At 46.1% G+C, this 25,234-nt stretch overlaps 1 protein-coding gene across 2 annotated transcripts in view; it reads right to left on the reverse strand.

Moving 5' to 3' along the window:
- Window positions 1–13,664, reverse strand: part of AP3D1 (adaptor related protein complex 3 subunit delta 1) — a 2,198,421-nt gene extending 2,184,757 nt beyond the window's left edge. Inside the window, exon 1 of one of the 2 annotated variants that reach the window (XM_069649511.1) lies at window positions 13,318–13,664. In XM_069649511.1, coding sequence (XP_069505612.1) covers window positions 13,318–13,413 — 96 coding nt within the window. In that variant the 5' untranslated portion in view covers window positions 13,414–13,664. The remainder of the gene's footprint in view (window positions 1–13,317) is intronic. The other variant, XM_069649512.1, reaches the window with a different exon arrangement.
- Window positions 13,665–25,234: the final 11,570 nt, after the last annotated feature.

Here is a 25,234-nt window from a genome sequence, read left to right on the forward strand (position 1 = left end):
GAACACCTCGATCCACCTTGAATTCTTCTGTACATTCTCTGGTTGTTCCCCACCTCACCTCCGCTGTATAATTGCTGTATTGCGCGTACCAAATCTACAGTTACACCACACTTAAGCAAGAACTCCCATATCTGGAACCGGAGGATTGAGTCAAAAGCGTTCTTGAGGACCACAAACACAGCATACACTTGCATTCTCTTTAAGACTGTATATTTTTTGATAACCAAGAACAAAACGAAAGCACAGGTCTACAGTGTCTACCCCTGTACGAAAACCCACCTGCAGGTGGGAAACACATTCGAGGTCACCCATTATTGCAGGCAGTCTAGGATCACCTTGGCATATAATTTGCTGGCCCCGTCCAGCAAAGAAATGGCCAATAATTACTTGGCAAACCTTTATTGCGTTTTTGTACATGGGCACCATCAATGCTTTATGCCTAGATTCAGGAACTTGCTTTAGCAAGAAGATTGATTGAAATAGTTTTAGCTGAACCGGTGCCCAGATGTTTATCTCGTTTTTCATCATATCCACGGAATCCCGCCAGGGCCTGGGGCTTTATGACTTTTGGCATTTAAAAATTGCACTTTTCACCTCATTTAATGATATTGCAAAGGTTGGGCCAAAGCACTCCGAAATCTCATTCCCATCTCCCATCTTACGTACATCCACCATGGTCTGATCACAACCATACAACCCTAGAAAGTGGCTCAACCAATCTTCAGGTCTGATAACTGAATGCAAATTATTGTCATGAGTTTTCTTGTTGTCCGAAACGAGGGACCAAAGGGCTTTGGAGTTTCGTACTACAGCTGCCTCCTTAAGTTCTTCCCACTTAAGTTCACCCTTTTTTTCTAACCCAATATTTGTCTGTATGAGCTTCTGCAGGAATGCAATTCCTCCTCATCAACTTTACCCTCTTTACCAAGGCTATGAAATCGTGTTCTCTTTGACAATCAACAAGCATCATCAAACCAGGGGCAGCTATCTTTCTTTTTCCTTTTGGTAACAATTTTAGACTTGGTAAAGTAAGGAGCTACGCCTTTCTCGGTGTCCAACTGGCAAACAGCGCAGAAAACGTTCCAATATATTGCCCCCTTTGGTCAATGGGACGCAGCTCCACCACTCACTGTGGGGGCTCTTCAGTTTTGAAAGAGGGATGGGGCGGACAAGTCAACTCCCCCAGCAGAATTATGTGTTGGACAGGGCTGCACGCCAACATGCCTTTATGATCAGCTCTGCCTTGAATTCTTTATCTATATCTGTGCATTCCAGCCAAAGCCCCAGAAATCCACTTTTTCCATTCTTATCTTGCTACACCCAGCAGTATCCCTGCACAGAGGCTCAAGCAGTATAATGCAGTGTAAGGCTCCCATCCATACCACCATTTTGTGCAAGCAGGGCTGGGGTCGATGGCTACCCATCAACAAAACAGGTGAGCTCACAGTGAGCAACCTCTGTTATCCACTGTTGTCTCACTCTTGCACACACATGGCAAACAAGACAGGTGCAAATACACTGCTAACGATTTTAGTGGGCTGCTTGGCAGATCCATCAATGGGGTACAACTTGTACCCCAAACTATAAATCAGGTAACTGCCACCAACCAGTTCAGACCTTTTCAAACGTGCACACAGCAGTGAGATGAAGTCCCAATGGGCAAAGCCAGACAGCTGGTGGCTGACAACCAAACTGGTGGAAAAGGGATGGAGGAGCCCCCCCCCATTGAAAGGATGTAAGACTTTGAACTCATATCAAGACTTGCAACTTTTCCTAAGGAAGTTAAACGGGAAGCTGAAGAGTGTTCTATGGTGAACTGACATCTATCATTTTATTTGGAACTGAGAATAATATCCGAGAGAGATACTGACACCCGGGACGGACTAAGCCTGACCCAGAAGCATAGTGCTTTAGTTTAATTTTGTTTTTCCACCGTGTCGGTCCAGATAGCGGTTAGGTTTTTGGGACAGATGACTACTTTTTATTTTGAAAATAGCCAAGCACCCCTAACTTTGGTTTGTAGGCTGGGAAATCCCTCTTAGTAGTAGGGTTAGACATTTTCCTTTTTAGTTTAATAAACAAACTTGAAATGTCCATTCCTTCTTCTGGTTCACCACACTAGGTAAAAAGTCAAAAAAACTACAATCTATGCGTCTGCACAGATCTCATCTCTCTACTAGCTGTACCCCAATGCAATCGTTTTGGCTAGTATGTGGCAGTGAAGCATCATCTAACAGACAACTAAATACAGCCAGCCACCTCCCCAGTAGGAAACGTCGCAATTATGTGTTCAGACTAAAATTATTCTATCAGTTTCAGTATTTATTTACATTTTGTACACCATCAGACTGATGTAAATCAACTTCCCTGAGCAGCAAAGGCATAACGTAGAGTCTGACTTTTAAGCACAAGGACCTACACTTTTCAATCTATACACTGAGCCATTGGAGATCCTTAAATCGAAATTGTCCACGTGTACATCTATGTATAGAAATAGTAAGACAAGATGTAATTGGTGCGGCGGAGGTGAAAGTAGCTTTGGCACATAGGCTAGAGAACAAAATGGAAGAAACCAACTACAAAAACAAACACCTAGGAGTGAAAATTGCACAATAACTGACTTTCCCAACTGCTACAAACACTAGATCAAGTTTCATTCTTTATTACTCAACCTCACAGGAAAACACCACCAAAATACGGAAACACTGCTACGCACAGTGCTTGCTTTCGCTCTCAGCAATGCTAATGCTCTAACATATCCTCAGAGTCATTGCACACTAATAGATATACAATTACTGCGTTCTGCCCGAAACGTTACCCGTGAGCCTACGATAAAAGAAGCTTACTGATTCATGTTACCTATTCTTAAAATAACGGTAGAAAAAAATAATGATACATTTTAGTGAAAAAGACAACATGTGTATAAAGCAATTATGGATTTCAAAGTAAAATAATTGACTGAAATGTGGCATAGCCAAGAGATATCCCACCTATCACTCCACAATACGTAACTGCCCATACCTGCCAGACGATTCTACATACATGTATTGGGATGACTGGTTGCTTAAAAACAGAAATATCGTGTCTAGTGTCTGGGCGCTTGTCACGAACCTACCAGTGAAGCACAAGTTCCTTTAAACTGGACCTTAATGTCACGAAAGAAGCAAGCACTGAATAACTACTTAAGCTTTCAGCAGCCCTTAGTGGCTTGCACTGCAAAGGGCGAACGCTGAATACGGAACACGGGTGTAGTAGTAGATAGCGACATTAGAGAGCCCAAGATGGGACGCATAATATGTTTTAGGGTGAAATAAGACGAACATAAGAATTTACACTATTGTACATGAAAAGGAGGAGTGCATTCTATCTGCAATCCTTAGTCAATGTGAAGACCTTCCGGGAAGCACAGATGCGGTCTCGTTTTCGAAGGACACTTTGACAACCCTCAACATTACCTGAAAGAAAACTGAGAAGCTCAATGAAAGCATCTTTTGCAAACTGTAGGGGCAGAATTGGGGTAAATAGGTTGCTACAGACAGAGGATATCTTGACCTAAGGTGTAGACCACCACCACTTAAGTAAAAAAACTCAGCCCACTTGTGATGGCCCTGCACATTTGCCAACAAACAGGCCCATGCTTACACTGAAGACCAAATCTGGAAAGGTATATATCAAACATAAGGAAGACAAATACAGACATCAGTATGTGGTCAACGTCACAGGTAGTTCATTCAGGGTTAAAATTACAGAAAAAAGGCATTTGGGTGGATAATGAACAGATAAACTCAAAACAATACCAACAGCCCCTGTATGGACTTCACGTATGCAACAAACATGAATTGTATACAGCCTTGCAGGCCAATGACCTCAGAGAAAAATAGGGAGAAAGATACAAGTGTCTAATTACCATGTATGCCACTTGCAGTGATCGAACTCCGATATGGTGCTGTCTGGGGTGAAGCTGTGTATATGCAGGTATTGCTAGCTACAACAAATGTTTACTTACAAGAAAAATGCTTACTTTTTTTTAAATGAAAACATATTTACTTGATTTAAAAACGTTTGACCAGCCTACAAATGGTGGCTGGGGGAGGAAATCAGAGGACTGAACAAAATCTCTAAAATATTATAAATACATTTTAAAAAATCCTTGAGAAAATGCTAGTTACATTCAAATATTAGTCTCACCTCTGTTAACATGTGCCACGATTGGATCAGGGTGTTTTTCTAACTAAGGCAAGGTACAGAGGGCAGGAAGTTTGGTACCTGCCTCCGAGGGAGCCCAGACCGTATATCAAAAAATATCCAGCGGCGAAGCGGAGAGATTGGCATTTCAAATTTAGACTCAACTGCCTCCCGACCTTAGAAGTAGTGGGGCCTAAAATGGGGATTCCTGTGGAACTCATACTCTGGAGGGGAAATAGAGTTGCTACAACACCTGGTAATGCACTGCCCTAAGGTATTACTCCCTGCCACGCCTCATATCAGTTGACCTATGGTATAGACTCAGGACTACTTCCCACCTGTCACTTACGCTGGCCTTGGTAAAGTTCTTGATAGTAAGCTTTGGCAGATTGGATGAGGTGATGAAAACAGCTCAGCTCGAAGTAGAGGAACTGGTAGGAACCGTGTAGGGTAATCACAGAAATATTACTAATATTTCATGCTGGCAGAGGGAATGAAGTTGTGGGGTAGGGTGCAGTGAACTCGGGGATGGATTCTGTGAAGGCAGTAACTCCGAGCTATTTGTAGCGGGAATAGCGACAACGGATTACTTAATTTAATTAATAATTAAAATTATTTAATTTGGATATTATGAAGTGTAATTGACGATTTCTTCTTTTTGTAATGATATGTAAAAGTACTATGTGTACTAAACATTTTAAATAATAAAATGTTTTAAAACATTTAAAAAACTAAGACAAGTGCATCAGAGCAGCCAACATTTCTGACTACTTTGAAGTTAGTATTTCATTAGGAACAATAAAACTGCCCCGCTTGACTACAGCAATAGGTCATGTCTCCCCTAAAAATGTATAACTCCTTGCGCAGATTTACTTTTATGGGATGCAAGCCTGGGGTGGATAAATGCCACATGCCTAAACTAACAAATTCTGTGATGGCACGATCTACAAATTAAACTTGAAATGAGAGTTCTAAACCTTGGTGCATGAGCAAAGCATGTTTACAAATTAAACACCATTTTGCAAATGTGCTTTGCGGATTCACCTTCACTTTATGAAGGCTCGTGGCTATCATTAAACAGTTTATAACTAGTGTGATAAATAAAAGAAACAAGTAATTGAAGATAAGAGAGCAATGTTGAATAAAGTCAAAAGAATACAGGTGATAAGATGTGGTGGCCTTTTTTTATTAAAAAAGGGAGTTATGAGAAATAGAAGGGAAAATAAAAGACAACTTAATGGCGACATGCATGGGATTACTCAGTGTTGTGTACGCATGTGACACTGTGTACTAGAAAGTCATTAGGTATCCAACAGTGACTTGTATGGTAGTTTATGTGCACAATTGCGGCAATGCGGGACAAAACGTAAGTGAATCAAGCAAAATAGCGGCTTGCAAAGATGATATGCGCCCCATTCATTTACGCATCGCGAGCCTGACAAAGTAATACCGTTGATGGAAGGTAGGGTTATTTGTGGAGAACGCTGTGGCCATTTGATTCCTGCATATGTTGATTTTCTGTTATTGTTGCAAATTGAAGTAGTTGCACGTTCGGTTCTGGAACACTTATGAAATGTGAGCGTCTGGAATCAGTTAACAATACAGAGTAGGTCGAAACACATGTACTGGTAGGGAAGCTGTATATGACAAGATTGTCATACCAGAGAGGTGATGGCATGTGATGGAGGTGATATGCAGGAAAGCGAACATCCGATTTGGCTGCAGTTTTGGCTACCTGGTGCCCTTATATAAGCAAAGACTTGACCATCAAATATTGGGCATTGGATCAATTTACCAAGCATTTAAGTTTTATGATCATCACTCGGTCTCTCATTTTACATTTTAGGCTCTAAATCACTATGAACCCGCACCGATAGTCTCACGATAATCGCTTCCACCCACCTTCCCAAGAGGGACACCGGCTGCTATTGTTGGCTTTCCGAGGGATCTCTGCGCAAGCCCCACCGAACATTGCACCTCCCATCAAAGTCTGGTTGAGATGCCCGTTCTACCATTGCTGCAATTATTTGTCCTTTTACTCCACCTCTTTTGTTCTTGCTCACAGTTTTAGGGGTGCTTCTACAAGCATTGTTATCCCTCTATAGCCCACCGCGCATGACGGGTCCAGTTTGCATACTCTTGCTAAGTGCTTTGCCCAGGCCACATATTCATGTCTAGCTAATTACACGCTACCACCGCCAAAGCTGGGAGATGGATCACATTACACAGTGACAGCGATTGAAATTGTGGGGAACTTGGAGGTGGCTAAACATTCCACACTAAGCCTAAACTCATGCTTAGTCATCTGTCAATGTCTCTACTCACAGAAACAAGTACCCAAAGTTCGCCTGGGGCAATACTGAGGCCGTTAGGTAGTATCACTCTCAAAATGTTTTCCTGGCGGTCTGTGAACCATAACATTGCATCAATAAAAAGCCTGACTGACTGCATGAACGTTCCAAGGCCATCATACACGTTCCGTTTCATACGCTTCCACGGCCAGCCTCAGAAAATCACGCCGGAACGCATACAGTATCATTCCAAAGCTATCGTGCACGTTCTGATCTTACGTTTCCACTGCCAGCATCAGCAAATCACGTCAGACTGCATACAGCAGGAATCATAGTGGCTTGGGACATTTCGAATCTCACGCTGCCACTGGGGGGGAAAACCTCTGTACTTGTCTGCACATGCCAAACAGACAGCACAACCCACCCTGTCAGGATCAGGATATCCCAAGGCCTACCGCCTGCACAACCCTAGCTCAACATGTGCGCACACGTGCCACAGCCGGCTCCTCAAGGTGAGGAGGTGCGACACACGAACACCACCACAACATCATGTCCAGCACAAATGCAAGCACGACCAGGTCAGGGGCAGGTGCCTCGGACAGGAGAAGCATCAACCCTAACCCTGATCATCAAGACCCTGCACAAACCACCCTCATGGGGCCATTCGATCCATTTACCACAGGAGCCGCAGTTCGGTGGGGCATCTGGTTCCAGGAGTTTGAAATGCATCTAGAGGCCAGAGAAATCACTGAGAACACGCAAAAATGCACACTGTTTCAGCTCAACATTGGGTCAGTAGCCCTTCGGCTCTTCAATACGCTCCCCAACAACGGCGCCACTGATGACTACTGACCAACAAGTTTATACCAGACCCCAATCCGGACTATGAAAGATTCCACTTCTGCATAGCCAGTCAGCGCGAAAATGAAACCATCGACAATTTCCATGCAAGGCTGCGAGAAATGGCTGTCCAAGGCGAATTCCCCGTTGAAGAGTTTGCGATCCGCCTCCAAGTAATTAATGGACTATCCTCTGAAAAACTAAGGCGGGCCATACTGTCCGGGAAAAACATAGCACTATCACGCATCCTTGAGATGGGACGCCTGCGTGAACGCACAGATGACCAAGTGGCCGTCATAGAAGCGACAATCCAACGCCTGCCACTGGACAGCCCCCAGAAAAGTGAAGCGATTGCAGCCATCAGGAGACGACAACCTGGCAGAGGACTATGGGGGAAAAGGCCCAACCCCTCCCAGGCCCAACTAGCCTCCGAGGCAAGACGAAACATGCAAATGGTGTGGGGGCCCATGGCAACGAAGAAAAACATGACCCGCATGGGGCTCGACGTGCAGCAAATGCAACCGGCTCAACCATTTTGCGGCAGTCTGTCTACACCCACCTGGCTGGAAGGAACGCAAACAAGCATCACAACCACAAGACCACAGAAGAAGATTCACCCCAAGGGAACCTTCCTGCCAACAAAAGGGGAGAGGAAGGGCGAGAGCAGTGGACTGCCCACAAAGGTCACCGAGCAGCAGTGAAAGCAAAGAGAACGAGGAAAGCGTCTCACCAGACAGATGTGAAAAAGATCAAGCAAAAATGTACACCGGGTACACCTAATATCCGCAGTAGAACCCTGGAAAACCAGGCGAGGGACCAAGAAACAAAGAAAGCGACCCTCCTGCACTGTCATCTCGACAGTAACCCAATGAAAGTGGTCATCGACAAGGGTGCAACCGTCAACGTGATACAAATACAGGCATTCCACAAACTCAGCCCAAAGCCAGCGCTCCAGGACAGAAAGGTACAACTATTTGCAAACAGCTGCAAGAAGCATCTGCCAGAAAAAGGGTCCTTCCGATCGAATCTCTCGTACAATAACAGCATGCCACACAAGAATCTACGTCGTGGATGCAGGATGCAGGATGCAAGACTCTCCTGAGCTGCAGGACAGCTGAGAAACTGTGTCTGATCCCGTTTGCATTCAGCATCCAGCCCACTGAAATTGACCACCTCATCAGGAAGCCCCACCGCGTGTTTCAAGGTATAGGATGCCTTCGGGGCAGGTCCATCAAACTACACATAGACCCCACCATTGAGCCCAAGGCAGTACGGCATCGCCGGGTCCCTTTTCACCGTTGAGAAGGAATTAAACTAAAAAATGCCAGCATCATAGAGAAAATCTCGACCAACCCCCTGGGTGTCGCCCACGGCAGTGGCGCAAAAGGCAAAACAACCAAATGCAGTAAGAATCTGCATAGATATGGGGCTCTCATACGCAGCGATCGGAAGAGAGCGGCACATCACAATGACCATTGATGAACTCATTGTCGACGTGACCGGAGACAAACTGTTGATCATACTAGACCTTGGGTCGGGGTACCACCAACTACGCCTAGCGAAGGAGTCATTGTTATGCTCATCTGGTATCCACGGGGGTGCCACACGTACTGGATGGAGGTCTAAGCGCTATCCGGGACCCCTCTCTGCTTGGTTATGTGCCAGATGTTGGGTAACGCCTATAACAGGAGAATGGAGGGTTAAGATACTGGTTCTGTGACCCTCTGGTCCAAATCCCCTCCCTTGGGGTTATTGCTCACCTTAGGTTTTTGTGCGTTGAACTATCCGTCCTGCGTCTCTGTGTAGGGGCGCGTGGTTGGTGCGGGCGTTCCGTGGACCTAGTTGCTTCACTGGTCCGTGCGCCTTTATATCGGCTCCAGACCGGCTGCGACTCTGACTGCTTGCTGTCTTCCAGGTGAGTTATGTCTTTTCCGTCTTGATTCGGTCTCTTTCTTTCCCTCTGTTTTCTCTGTCTTCTCAGCGTCTTGCTCCACCACGCTGTTGCCTAACAAGGTCTCTTTTTGTTTTCACATGGATGGTTGCGTTCTCGGAGTTGCTGCACCGATGGCGAAGACCACAGTGAGTTATTGATGCAGAGCGCTTCGCTGTTTATTGGTGTTAATTGCTAACCTGTGTTCTCTTCCCTTCTTTGTACAGGTTACAGTGATGTTCCGGAGTGATGAGCAATCAAAGTGCTGCTTGCCCAGATAAGTGCTTTGTTGATGCTGACCTTATTCCGTCTCCCTTTCAGGTTGCGGTGAAACCCGGAGATGAGCGAGGTAAGAAAAGCGCAGGGTGCTGCCAGGACACTCTGCTTGCCCCGGTAAGAATTGTTATTAATGCTGTCCTTGTTTCTTTACCTTTGCAGGTTGCGGCGAACACCGGAGATGGGCGAGGTAAGCGAAGCGCAGGATGGATTCAAGACCAGTTACTTCACAGTTAAGTGTTCTTGCTCGCTAATGCTGTTCTTGTTCTTCCAGGTTATTAATGGAATCCAGATCTAGGGGCTTCAGGATCGGGCCGCCGGAGAAGCAGATGAGCAGGAGATGGACACACTGAGCGTTACGCTCCAGGAGTGCAGAATAACGCAAAGCGTGTTCTGCTGTTTGGGTATGATTGAAGTAGTTCCAGGCCCAGCCACACCCAAAACACTAGACCGCATGGCTTGGTTCTAAAGAACCGAGCTGTGTAATAGGCCTCCATGTTGGATTAAGGTCCAAAACTGGCATTGCTTTATTCCTGATAATGAGCTGGGCATCAAAGGCACCAGGACTGACTCCATGTATGTTTCTGATGGAGTTTTAGGGCCCTTGGAGCCAGTGTGAAGGGCTTCAGCCCCACTGCTGCCATGGGGCTGTTATACCTGAGGGGGTGAGGGGCATGGATCGTGACAGCCAGGATACATCACCACATTCTCCTCCCACCTCGGCCTGAGAAGATACAAATGCCTAAACTTCGGAATATCCTCCGCCGCCGAGGTTTCCCAAAGCGAAATAAGAAAAGTGGGGCTGGAAGGCACAACCAACATATAATATACGGGACCACAGGACTCAAGTTGAATGTTCACGAACCAAAACTGAACAAAACTATGCACACATTGAAAAGGAGGCACTGGCGCCCCTCTGGGGGTGCCACCACTTTAAGGTCTACCTGCTGCAGAAGAAAGCAAAAGTCCTCTCTGACCATAAACCCCTTACCCCCATCTTCAAGGGCTCCGCACCACATCCCCTGGCACGTATTCAAAAATGGATGCTGCAGCTGCAATCTTACAACAACCAGGTAGAGTACTGAGCCGGGGCAGACAACCATGCGGACTACCTCTCCCACCATATGCAGCCCACCAAACAGTGGGAGAAACGTCATGCGGTGGAAACAGGAACATGTATGCCACGTGGTTGCGTGAGCACGGACAAAGTCCCTCACCGTACAAGAAAATCGCAGAAGAAACTAAAGGCAACATCATCTTGACACACACCATGCAAGCTATACAGACAGGAAGTTGGAAAAACGACCTAACCACAGTAGCGCAGCGAACACCATCAGCTCAAGAGAAGCTACAGGCCCCATTTGGGATCCGCCACAAACTGACAATAGCGTCCGAAGGAGTGCTACTAAAAGGACACTGGATCATACTGCAGACAACGCTGGAGGAAAGAACACTCAAGCTAGGCCAGAGCGGACACCAGGGTATTGTCAAAACACTCTACTTACTAAAGTCCAGGATGTGGATGCCCCACATGCAACAGCGCATAATAAACCTCATTGAATCCTGTGCCGCCTGCCAGTCCGCAAGGAAATCCCCAGCGCCTGAACCACTCATCAGCACCACATGGAGCAACAACCAGTGGGAGTCTGTCAGCATAGATTTCTGCACAATTGCAGGGGAAGGATATCTGCTTTTCCTAGGGGATTAATTCAGTCGCTATCCAGAAGTCAAGCATGTGAAGTCCACCAACGCCGAAACCATGATCAAGGCACTAGAAAATATATTCGCCATCCATGGAATTCCAGCCAAAATAAAGAGCGACAACAGCCCGCCTTTCACCAGCCAGGAGCTGAGACAATTCTTCCAAGACCTCAACATAAAACACTGGAAAATCACACCATATTGGCCACAAGCAAATGGAGACGTGGAACGGTTCATGGGGTTGTTCAACAAGGTGATACGCATATCCAAAGAACAAAACCACCCCTGGTTGACAGCTGTATACCGGTTCCTATGGACTCACCGCCAAACCCCACACACCTCGACAGGTGTCATCCCTGCAGCACTCATGTTTGGCGTGCCTATCCAGGTAGAACTCCCAGTACATCCAAACTGGGTATCCCCGGAACCGGACATTCCCCTCAGAGGCGAGAAGAGCAAGAAGAAATGAGCAAGAGAGCCTAGCTCGCCATGCCAGGCATCCAGAGTTACAGGAGACACAGTGTTGGTGAGAAATCGGGCTCCACCCAAGAAGATGTCGCTGAACGTCGAATCCAGACCATGGACAGTACGCAACGCTAATCATAGCATGATTACGGCTACCAGAGACAATGAAGTAGAGACCAGGAACATATTGCAGTTCCGGAAAGTCCCCGCAACGATGTGGGAAGAAGGAACAGGAAGCCCCGGGAAGGAGAATGAACCACCTGGCCAAGCAGAGGCCACAGGACGGGCCACGGAGGATGAACCGCGCCAGGACTCCTGAGAGATGACTTCTCGCTCAAGAGACACCATGCTAACCCCCCCCCCGTGACGAAGGAGCTGACTGGACTCACCCTCGTTACCATCTGAGAGCAAGACCGCAGCCGTCATCCCGCCTTCATGGGTACGTCGTACAAGGCGTGTATCGCTGAACGGGAAGAGATGGGACAGGAGAGACTCGACTATAGTTAAAGAGTTATAAAAACCTGTTGTTGGGAAAAGCATTCCAAGTTTGGGAGGAATGTGATGTCACGTGTATCGCAGGAGACAGAGGTCACGTGCTGGGGGCGGGACCCGAATAATAAAGGAATCACCGGAAGTGCGCAGCAGGCAACAGTCCGGGTTTATGCACCATACACACTGGTTGGGTCTGAGTTATTGCTGAGCCCCTGCTTAAGCACAAGCGCAGTCCTATGATAATTAGCAGGCCTCCGGAACCCATGGAGGCCGACGCAGTCCCCCATGACCGTGACAGAACGGGCAGTACCAATTAGGTCAGAGCTAAACTAAGACAGGTATACAGACTAACCCTACTTAACAGCAAGCAAATGAAACTCTGCTAGTAAGACCTTAATGCAACAGGTGGCTAGAACACTGATAACTGTCGGGGTTGATGAGATAAATCATTCTCATCTTGGTGGAGAAAAGTTGTAGCAACCATTCGTTAATGCATAATTTGACGCGTCTGCTGGGAGTCTAATGTATAATAACTCAAGTGGCGATTGTAATTATCAATAAGGGGAGACTGGTTGGTGCAGAGGCACGTTTGTTTATTGGGGTAAACTTTGTCCGTATGCTTGCAAAGAGTCCTGGTAGAGCTGTTGGAGGGGGCAGAGGCTGACAAAAGAGGTGCCTAGCACGGAAGGTTCGCTAGACTCATGCTGGTGTTTCCATTACAAATAGCCCTATGATCACAGTGATCATGGGTAAGGAGGGGAGTTTTTTTTTTTACTGTGATCGTTTTATTAAAACTTTTGACAACACTGACAGTATAAACATACAAAAGTGCTCATCATAAAATAATAAAGGTAAAACGAAAATAAGATGGGCTATATACTGCCAGCCACCCGATGTATGCAGAGGAGGAGAAGCGCGGGTGCCTTGTATGCAAACCCCTTGTGATGGCGAGGAGCAAGCTTGGATTGGCTTTTTCTCATTTTATTTGTGGTACGAAGTGTCATATGAGATCCTACTTGCCGTTTAGGTTTTTCGTAAGGTGCGAAGTAGGGGCTGTGGTCTCATTTCATCCACCCTGAAGATAGTGGAGGGGTACTGGGATAGAGATTAAATAGGCTGGGTTGAGAAGATTCTCACCTCATCTTCCTTGTGATTCCGGATGCCCCGCACCAAGTCCTGGAGGTTCTTGTCGAACATACGATCAATACTGCCCTTTACCATCTTCAACGCCATGACTACAAGCAACCCCGAAGCCTGGCAGCGGGGCTACAGTGCAATGTAAAATAGGGGTGGCGCAAGAACGTTCCGTATGGTATTCTGACCCTGGCTGCGATGCTCTTGGTTAAAGCGTTACATCACAGGCTGCTTGGCATCCCGGGGGCAGCTGGTGCCACTCAATGCAGCACCGTGGGTACCACTTTCCCTATCCCCACCACTCCCCCCAACACCTCCAGTCAGCAGCAGCCAAGCAGCAAACAAAATGGCAGCCACTCAGGTGACAGCAACAAGGAAAGCGAAAGGGGACATCATTTGACAGACAGTACATACACATGGCACAATGTTCTTCGATAGCTAGAAGAACATGAAAACGCAGAGCGAAATAAACTGCTAAATGTTAGACTTTCAGTATAGACCATCTTCTATTAAAATAAGTAATGTATTGAAATAGTAGCGTCCTTGTTTCCCCACTGTGGTATAGTAGTCTATTATAGGCACGCAATTTCAAGATGGCCGCTGCATTCTGCAGCGGATGTAGAGCAAGGCTTGAACTACAACACGAATACACCAATCCAACTACACCAATCCAACATGGCCCTAATGTTGGTTTGGACTCGTTGGTTACCAATCCAATGTGACTGCCATACTTACGTGGCTCCCAGGAACTTAGTCGTTTTAAAACCTCCCCAAGATTTCCACTTCATTTCCTTGCAAGTCGTCTGCGGACACGCTTTTGCAGTTTATGTTCATTTATACGTCTCAAGTATCCATAGAATAGAAACATATTAAAAAAACATTTAATAAACCTTTAAGGCACAGGCAGTTGACACACCAAGGAACATTTGGTGGTTTTAGACTTTGCTCAAAAGTGGTACGCCAATGAGGAAAAACGGTCGATGTTCAGTGTGTACACAAAGATATGAAACTGTGTATACGATGAAAAGGTTAACACTAGGTGTCAACAATCAGCCACATTTGACTGAGAGGATTCTTAAACATACCTCAAAGTCCATCTTCCTCGTCTCAGTACTTACTTTTGTGACTCAGCCTCCGCTGACAGGAACTCTTTTCCAGTTAAGATTACTCCACCCTTCGCATACCTCTTAACTCACACGCTTTTGGCAGGTGTCACCTGCCTTACAATCAGTTCTCTCACCGCCCACGGTCCTTACATGTCAATTCAATTCAACGGGCTTTCATCCGCCCAAAATGAAATGGTCTATTTTAATTTTCACCCACTCACGGCATACTTGCCAACCCTAGAGATTTAGGCAGTAGGCTACTGCTTTTTAAGCATTCCTACCGCCTACAGATTTCAGTGACAGCTCATACTGCTTTTTACAGTGGCAAGTAATTCATGTGACTCTAAGAGAGGCTCCAGGACAAAGCATGCAACACATTAATTAGTCTGTCTATAAAGTGGACTGTTAGGTGATTACTTTGATTTGGCTCAGACCAATCCACTGACCTGACAGCTACTTGACTCTGTCCTGCACTCTTGCCGGGACAATTACAATTTTTTTTAATTTCAGCACGTTGCCATGTTGTGTTGTTTGATGGGTTGTGTGCTTTAGAATGCTTCAATGGTGCCAAAAATTTATGTTTTGTATTTTCCTGTGATGTCATTGTTATGGGAATTATTATTTTTGAAACTTAGAAAACTCCTACATCTTTTTGGTCACAAAATGTTGGCAAGTATGCTCAGGGGGCTAAAAAGGTTTAGAGGTATGCCCCCCCCATGTGGTATGATATCACAATTTCCCCCCAGTTAATGTGTTCCTGTCCGCCCAAACGAAACCTTTAATCCCGCGACTCTGCTTTGAGAGGGGACAGTCGGTGGCAGTGTGTAGCCACAGGTGCACGTGGACAAGGGAGGGGATAGCTGCTCCCTGCTGGGGACGGGGGCACGGTTGAGGCCAGACAACGCTTTCATACATGCCAACAGTTTTGGAGCACTTCACTTTGGAGGAAGATTTTGTCACAAAAGCCGCAGAAGTGAATTTTTCTATTTGAATGCATTGGTGTTAGAATTATTTTGGGAGGGAGAAAATAAAAATTCTATGGCAAGACTGGGGGCGAGTATTATGCTTCAACTTCATTTATTACTACTCTTCAGCAGTTTCAACAAACAATGACCAAAAAACAACAACATTGAAATGTCCCAAGTGACTTTCCCACTTTCAAACTACAAATCCCATAGTCTCTGTAGTCCTTCATACTCCAGCTCAGCTATGACCACTTCCTGTCCCTGAGCTCCTCCCCTTCTTTTACTGCTCTTCAAGCAGATAAGTAACATTTCCTTTTGCCTCCCAGTTTACCAAGTATTTGTATATCTTTATCTTATTGTTTAGACAGAGAGTATGTATAAAGCATGGATTCATGCTAGCGTAGCATTATACAGCACGTTAGTGTAGAACGGCACAGACAAAATAGCAGTATAGCGTTTATTAGGACGTTTAAGACCATAAGAGAATCCTTTTTCGGCTGTTAAATAAAATTCACAGGTCGTTTTGCGAATATTGAACATACCATTATATATAAAAGGAGCTCCAGCGGAGATTTAACCCCATGCCGCATACCCAGCACATTAGGGGTTTTGCTGAGTAGCCGCAGAGGGTGGGAAGTCATAATGTCGACAGTAAAAATGTCAACAGTCAAAATTTCGAAAAATAAATGTCGAAAAAAATAATGTCGACAAACAATAATGTCGACATTTTTTCGATAATTTTTCGAAATTTTCTATTTATTGTATGAATAAATAAATAAATATATATAACTAAGATGTGTTGAGTATGAGGGGTGGTGGGGGTGTGGGGGGGTGACAGGGGGTGTTGGGTGAGAGGGGTTGGTGGAGACACCCCCATAGTAAATGATACTCTTTATTTATTTAATTATTGAATAAATAAATATATAATTAGTATGTGTTGAGTATGAGGGGTGAGAGGGTGGTTGGGGAGGTGTGGGGGGGGGTGGCAGGGGGGTGTTGGGTGAGGGGGGGTTGGGGGGACTCCCCCATAGTAAATGATACTCTTTTTATTTATTTAATTATTGAATAAATAAATAAATATATAATTAGTATGTGTTGAGTATGAGGGGTGAGAGGGTGGTTGGGGGGATGGCAGGGGGGTGTTGGGTGAGGGGGGTTTGGGGGGGACCCCCCCAATAAAATGATACTCTTTTTGGTTATTTATTTATTGAAAAAATAAATAAATAAATAAATATATAAATAGAATGTGTTGAGTATGAGGGGTGGGAGGGTGGTGGTGGGGAGTGTGGGGGGGTTGCAGGGGGGTGTTGGGTGAGGTGTTGATAGTTCTAAGTGACATTTTTTTTGTCGACATTTTTTTTTCTAAAAAATGACTTTTTTTTTTTATTTGATTTAATTGTATAATACAATTTTTACAAAATAGAGATACAATCCTCCCATTAACTGTTCAAATTTCCCCCAAACAAAACGGCACAGAGTCTTTCTTTGACCTATGTTGCAATCCAAGGTTAGTTCCATCTCAGATTCTGCACCGGGATCAAGAACAGGGTCCACGACCCCCCAGAAGTGGCAAGGTAATGACACCCAGCTGGCTATCCTGCCCATCCGTATCTGCGGTCAGGTAAGCAGGCCGATTTCTCGAAAAAACCCTACCACCGCGATCACCCAAGTAGTCTTTTCCCCACTTAGGAGCCGGCACCACCATTCCTCTTCCTCATAGACATATAAGTTTTTGAACAAATGTCCGAGGTGTCTCTGGCGGGGGCCCATGACGCCTAAGCAGTTGAGCAAGAGGTGTGTTATGGTTTCAGTCATCTCTAACTTCTTGCAGAATCTGCATGCTTCGTCCGGGGCCAATTTTCTTCGGAATAGGACTTCCCTTGTGTGAAGGATATTAAGACGGATTCTTAAAAAATTCATCATGAGTTTGGAATCCGGCCCTCTCAATAAGTAAGGTTTGAGCTCGTTCACTTTAGACAACTGTGAAGGAGGATCTTTAAACAGTTTTGAGGCGGCAGCTTTTTCCAAAGTGTCGATCCAGTCTTGATTTAGAAGTCGAGATTTCGCCTTGGCGGGGTTGTTAATTAGTTCATCTATAGAACTTCCAGCACTTTCTAAGATTAAGTCGATCTTTGCCATCCAACTTGTGAGAATTTTGCATGATCCAGATCGAATTTCATACTGGATTTCTTGCATGATCCGACACCTTCCATCAGGTATCAAGGCACACAGCACACCCCTGAACGTGTCTGAGTTGGAATGGAGCGAGGAGGAGCAATCATTAGACTTGGCCGCCAGCTTCAAGGAGGTGCGCGGGAATTCCCTAGTAGGTGCAGTGGCTCAGGGGGTCAATGACTTTTTACATTATAAGTATAGGATGTCGACATTATTGTTTTCGACATTTTTTTTTCGACATTTTTGTTTGTCGACATTTTTTTTCTCAAAATTATGACTATAAACCGCCGCAGAGCTCTCAGTTCCTTTTACGAGGCAAGGGCGCATGAGCGTAAGCCTCCTCGCAGCTCCCATCCCTTGTGGAGGCGGAGTCAGACGCGCAGGAGCGCGGGCCGCCTCCCTTGTGGAGGAGGCGTCGGCGCCAAAGCACGCTCAGAATAAGCCTTCATAGAAGACTTTCGGACGCGGAGCGCTCCGGCCCCCACCCTTGCGTGGGCGGAGCCAGCCCTGGTGTGCTCCCGCCACGTCGCATTCACTCTGCGACGCAGCCCCAGACACACCAGAGAGGAACGCTTGAGCGAGGGACATTAAGCTGCAGAGCACAGCAATCATAAAAGATTATAGCTCAAGCAGCTCACGGAACGGAGAGGGAAGTCCTCTCTTCAAGAGCCCTAAAGCCTCAGCCCCACAAAGAAGGAGGCTGAGAGGAGAAGTGCAGAGCAAGCCTTTCAGCATACACGAGGCAGCAGCCTCACAGTGAAGGGAAAGGACATAAGCCACCACAGGCAAAAAGAACTGTATAAAGTCCGGTGCGGCCACATCTAAATAAAAAAAAAAAAATAGACACTAGAGATTTATCTAAGAAAAGCATCTACTAGGAAGTGGGCAGCAAAGACACCTTCCATCAGGTATCAAGGCACACAGCACACCCCTGAACGTGTCTGAGTTGGAATGGAGCGAGGCGGAGCAGTCATTAGACTTGGCCGCCAGCTTCAAGGAGGTGCGGAGGAATTCCCTAGTAGGTGCAGTGGCTCAGGGGGTCAAACCCCTACAAGAAAGACTGAAGACCTTAGAAGCGATGCTTCACCAGCCTAAAGAGAGCACCACGAGGACAAACAGCTCGCCCATCGAACGCTCTGGAGCAGGGTCTAAGGGGAGTACTCAGGCCCGCAAGAGGAAAGCCTCTGCAGACCCCCAGGGCCCTATGGAAGGGGCGAAAGACAAGGCCGCGGAGGTCGCCAACGCCTTCGCTTCGCAAAGCTTAAGAAGGCCTATTTGCAGCGTAAGGTAGTGCCGGACCTCACGACCCCCACTCCTGGGGAAGACAATGAAGGAGAAGAAGACCTAGGCTCGGAAGAGGAGCCAGCAGAAGGGGGACCTCTCCCCCCAAGAGTCGGAAGAGCCAGTCGAAGAGGAATGGACAAGGCCCAGCGGGGAAAAGAACCCGCAAGGAGAAGCATCTCGAGCAGGAGCAAGACGACATGTTTGATCCGGAGAGCATCCATAATCCGAGATCTTCCGACTGGCAACCATCTCCAAGAAGCTCAGTGACCTGGCATCCTATGAAGCTGTAGAAGCAACTCAGGGCCTCCTATGTGGAGAAACCTTTGGAAAGGAAATGGGCCACTTTGTGGGCACTTACACATTGCTCGAGAAAGCCCAGGCATCCATTTGAAAGATCTTCCCGCATGGAGTTTTTGCCGGGACCGGCCGTTACTGGGGTTGCACGACCGGTCGCCAACAAGGAGGGAGAAAACGCCCCCAATCATAGAGTCCAATACTGGGAAAACAGGCAGCAGGATGCGTTCTTCCAAGCCACAGGCCGTAACACCAGAGGGCGCAGAGGCAGAGGTTTCGGACAGGGACAAGGATTTACACCAGGGTAGGGTGATAACCTACCCACCTGTAGAAAAGAGGACCAGTATGTTCTGGGAAAACTGGCACGCGCTTTCCAGCGATGCCTGGATTTTGCAAACCGTCAGAGGTCTGCAGCTAGAATTTATGCAGACACCAGTGCAAATGTGAATACCCCAGCACCCGCGCCTAGCGATAGCATAGCAGGAATGCCTGAATGTCGAATTAGCGCTACAAGCAAAGAAAAGAGCCACAGAAAGGTGCCTGATGGCCCCGAGTTTCATAAGCAACATGTTTCTTGTTCACAGGAAGGAGAAGGTACGACCAGTAATAAATCTAATAGAGTTAAACGGATGGATAGTCTACCATCATTTTGAGTTGGAAGGGATCCACCAGCTGAGAGATTCCCTGAGAGAGGGAGACTGGCTGACCAGACTAGACTTAAAGGATGCCTACCTGACGATTCCAGTGCAGAAGCAGTTCAGGAGATTCTTAGCTTTTCACTGGAAGAAACAGCTCTGGCAATTCAGGACGATGCCCTTAGGGCTTGCGTCAGCACCTTGGGCTTTCACCAAATTGATGAAACCCATTGCAGCAGCTATCTGAGAAAAAGGCATAAGATTGATAATATATCTAGACAACCTTTTGCTCCTAGAAGAGGATCGAGGAACACTAGAATACCAGACGAAGTGGGTCCTAGATCTATTGCAGTCCCTAGGTTTTCTAGTGAACATAGAGAAGTCAGATACCAAGCCAGCGCAGAGACTAGATTTCCTCGGCTTTGTGTTAGACACGAGGAAAGCCACGTTAGAACTTCCAGCAAGGAAGATTCGAGATATCAAGAGAGAGATCAGGATGTGTCTGAAGAAGAAAGTGATTTAATTGAGAGTCCTAGCGAGGATAGTGGGCCTCCTAGCGGCCTCCATACAAGCCATATTTCCGGGTCCCTTACACTATCGAGCCTTACAAAGGTTAAAGATAAAGCACCTCCAGCAAGGACTGAAATACCATTAGTCTATACCATTGGATCAGGAGTCCGTCATAGAGCTGGAATGGTGGCTGCAGAATATGGACGCCTGGAATGGACGTGCCATATTCGGAGCCCGTCCAGACCTGATCATAGAGTCAGACACCAGTCGTTTAGGCTGGGGAGCACGGTGCGTGGAGTTGCAAACAGGAGGGAAATGGAGCGAAGAAGAATTAAACGTACACATAAATTGCCTAGAACTTCTGGCAGGCTCCTTTGCGATAAAGACATTCACGAGGGACAAAGTGAAGTCGTGCGTACTGCTGAAGATGGACAACATCTCAGCAGTGCGTTACATAAACCACTTAGGCGGAACGAGATCCAGGATGCTAGCGAAGCTATCGAAGGAATTTTGGCACTATTGCCTACAGACAGAAACATCAGTGATGGCGGAATACTTGCCCGGAGCACTGAACGTAGTAGCGGACTGGAATTCCCGACACCTCACAGATGCCAGTGACTGGAGGTTGGATCCAGCAGTATTTCAGATACTAGATCAAAGGTGGGGTCCGATTCACACGGATCTGTTTGCATCTCACCTCAACGCGCAGACACCCAGCTACTTCAGCTGGAGGCTAGACCCAGACGCAAGCGGTACAGATGCATTCCTGCAGGACTGGGCGGTAGGTCTCCATTACGCATTTCCTTCCTTCATGATGCTGAGCAGAGTGCTAGCGAAATGTCGGAGGCAGAGAGCAGAGCTGGTACTAGTAGCGCCTTTTTGGAAATCACAAGTATGCTTCCTGACGCTGATGAAACACTTGACAGACCTGCCGAGAGTCCTCCCCGAAGGAGAGCGACTCCTCACGGACCCAGCTGGGCAGTGTCATCCTCTGAGAGTGAGGGGGACACTCCCGCTCATCGCGTACAGGATATCAGGAAACAATGGGAACTGCCAGGCATTCGATGCGAGCTGCAGGACTCATCGCAGAATCCTGGGCTCCATCAACTAGGAGGAGCTACGACGTGGCTTGGGCCAAATAGACTAGCTGGTGTAGAAGGAGAGATATTCATCCCATTTCAGCACCTGTAGTAGCTATACTGAATGTCCTAGCACAACTCCTGCAAGACGGGAAAGCATTCCACACCATAGGAGTGTACAGATCAGCGATCTCAGCGGGGCATCTACCAATCGAGGGAGTGCCAGCAGGAGAACACCCGGCAGTTAATAGGCTCATCAGAGGAGCTAGATTTAAAGAACCGCCGGAACCTAAATACAGGGTCCTATGGGACGTGACAATAGTGCTACGGCTATTAGAGAGCTGGCCAGCTAACAGATATCTATCTCTAAAGCAGCTGTCAGGCAAACGAGCGATGCTGCTGTGTCTCATATCTTGTAAACGAGTGTTGGATATCAAAGCATTACAGATCTATAGGAGGACATTTGTGCAGGAAGGAGTAACCTTTGTAGTATTACAAAGGACTAAGACAGGCATTTCCACAGTGAATTACCCATATTTTCCGAATAACATCAAATGGTGTGTAGCAAGCTGCATCAAGGAGTACGAGGCTAGGACAGCGGAGAATAGAGCAGCCAGTACGACTCAATTGCTAATTGCATGTAGGAAGCCTTTCCATGCTATAAAGACAGCTACCAACGCGAGATGGGTCAGGGAGATAATGCAAGCAGCAGGGATTGATTTACAAAAGTATGGGGCCCACTCCGTAAGAGGAGCGATGGCGTCCAAAGCATATATGACAGGAGTACCCCTACAAGATATTATGTCAGCAGCAGACTGGGCTAATGTTCGTACCTTTAGAGAATTTTACTTTAAGCCTGCTGAGAGTATAGCGGCTACTGTGTTGGGACAGCTTTAAACACGCATAATGCTCGCCTCCAGTCTTGCCATAGAATAAAGATTACCCCTGCTAACTGCGCAGGGAGTATTAATTCTATTAAAGACTAGGAGGCGAGCATTAGTTCCCACCCACTGTTACTTGTTAATCACATATTCTGTATGCATTTTTCGTGATGCTATGATAACAAAATTAGACACCACCCTGATACTCTGTTTTATATTTCCTTAGGGGAAGAGCAGAAGAATAGTTGAGTGAGATGACTAGTAAGGAGAAGGGGAGCAGCCGGAGGAGTTAACACCCAGTTGGTGTGGAAGAAGTCTTCGCTCTGTTGGCAGGACGAAAAGTTAATGGTTAAAGGACATTGAGAGCACGTATAAGAGAGGAGGGGCTCAGGGACAGGAAGTGGTCATAGCTGAGCTGGAGTATGAAGCACTACAGAGACAATGGGATTTGTAGTTCAAAAGTGGGAAAGTCACTTGGGATATTTCAATGTTGTTGTTTTTTGGTCATAGTTTGTTGAAACTGCTGAAGAGTAGTAATAAATGAAGTTTAAGCATAATGCTCGCCTCCTAGTCTTTAATAGAATTAATACTCCCTGCGCAGTTAGCAGGGGTAATCTTTACTGTCATTATTCCGGTATTCGAAGCTGTGCTTGGTCTATAATGACAGCAGCTGTAGACGAGGCTGCACACTACCTATAGTGACGATATGCATATGAGGAACTAGGTGACATTTATGGAGTATTTGAGGCTGCGTTTTGCATACGATAGAAGCAAATGAATATGTGCGGTTACATATTACATGCAGTGACTATAATATGCATGTGAAGCATTAACCAGTTTTTACTGGCATTGCTGGTTCATTTTAGGCTCCTGTTGAGATATGATGACAACAAGTGGATGTTTGAGAGTTTACCTCCCAACTAAAATATACCTCATTACTTCGGGTTTATTGAACCGGATTACTGGGGCATTTGAATGTGGGGTTGGAATTGTATGCCAAAAACTGATCATGTAAGAATGATCCTTAGATATTATAACTATAGATGGGTCATAAGGGAATACCAGGCCTAGGTTAGCAGCAACTGCATATAGGAGCCTTGGTTTATAGTCATAGAATCGAAAACAAAAAAGTCGAAAGTCAAAAAATTGAAAAAAAAATGTTGAAAAAACAAAAATGTCAAATTTCTTTTTTATTACGTTTTTTATTCGAAATGGGGGGTTTCTCCCCAACCCCCCTTTTTGTATTTTTTTAACCTTTTTTTTACATGCGAGAGCCAAAAAAATATATCAATAAAAAAATAAATCATTCGACTTTTTTTTCCAACATTATGTTTTCGCTTTTTTTGTCTTTCGTCATTATTTTTCGATTTTATGACTGCACACCAGGAGCCTTCACTTGGCATATAGCACCTAGGAATGTGGGGCTGTATCTAGCATATAATCAGTACAGATAGCATAAAATGGTCATGCCCTTGGCTTATGTTGGCTCTGCTCGTTGTAGCCCTGTTATCTCATGGCCCCTCCCGGGAATATCAAGGCAGCACCAAGTTTAATTAGGGTTGTTTACTGAAGCAGGCAAACTTTTATTTAAATAACCATGTGTTATTTAATCAATCGTAAGCCTAGATCAGTTTTTCTGGTATATTTTTGATGTTACTTCTGGTAATCCATCAAGGTCATAGGCATATGACATCACTTCCTGTGATGGTATCAGGTGTGTGATGTCACTTCCACTGTCCCAAGCAATTTGGTAAATGGACATCCCTGCCGGTAGCCCCAGCCACTGAGGCTGCTAAAAGCCAAGTTCTTTTTTTTTTTTTACAAAGCCTGAAACTCTTGCTAATGGGCGAGAGCTTCAGGCTTTATAAAAAAGAGGCCTTGGTCTCTGGAAGCCTTGCCTTGTCTTCCTCAATGGTGGCGGCAGCCCTCACCAGGCATCCCTTTAACTAAGAGCTGCAGCGATCCCCCACTTGTGATTGCTGCATCTCCTAGTTGAAAGGATGCCTTGTGAGGGTCAGTGCCACCGTTAAGGAAGAAAAAGTGTGACAATGAGCCCCGCCGGGCATCCCTTCAGCTAATCGATGCTGGGATCATCTCCCTCGCACCCCAGCAGTACAACCGGGCTGCGAGGGCGATGATCCCTGCGTCTCTTAGTTAAAGGGATGACTGGTAGGGGTCAGCGCCATACCCTTTCTTTCTTAATGGAGGCACCGACCCTCAACAGGCATTCCATTAGCTAAGAAATGCAGCAGGGATCATCACCATTGCACCTCGTGTGTGAGGGTGATGATTGCTGCAAAGGGACTCCTAGTGGGGTCGGTAGCACTTACCTAAGCCAGCGGCTGCCCGTTAGGCCATGCCCCCTTTGAGGCCACACACCCCCAGAGAACCTCCTCTTCGATTTCGGGTGCTAGTTAAACCACTGCCTGAAGTTGATGGGGAAGAGAAGGGAAAGGAAGATGACCACCAGCGGCCGTACACTTTCGGATTCAGCCCACGTTCCCTGAATCTTGATTGATTGTGCTGGTGGCCCGCCTGCTAATACACAGAGAGGCTCTATCACCCAGTGGAACCAAGACTGAGATTCAGAGCGAAATAGAAGAGTTGGCCAGTCAGAACTTTGGAAGCAGAGGTAGAAACTGAGGTGCATCTCAAGAATCACTCTTTATAATTTTAAAATGAAGTCCTTTTTCTGCTTTGCAGCTGTCGTCTGAAAAAATGTTGAAGAGCCAAGTGTCTAAGAAAGAATGTTGGAGAAGGTGAGCTCAGATACTACATGCTGGTAAAGGTAGTGAAATTACCAAAGTGTCCAAAAGACTTTGGGACTGATTTACAAAGCGTTTTTCAGTGGTATTTTCCAATTGAAAAACAGTTTTGTAAATCATGCTCATTGTGAAAGAAAGACTACCTTGATGCTGACTTCTTACAAACAAAGTCTGGCAAGTGTACTTGTTTGGTGCCCACATAGGAAGGCTGGAGAACTCTGGGAGC

The sequence above is a fragment of the Ambystoma mexicanum genome, chromosome 1p (genome assembly GCF_040938575.1).
Source record: "Ambystoma mexicanum isolate Mex_15411 chromosome 1p, UKY_AmexF1_1, whole genome shotgun sequence".
Taxonomy (NCBI): Eukaryota; Metazoa; Chordata; class Amphibia; order Caudata; family Ambystomatidae; genus Ambystoma; species Ambystoma mexicanum.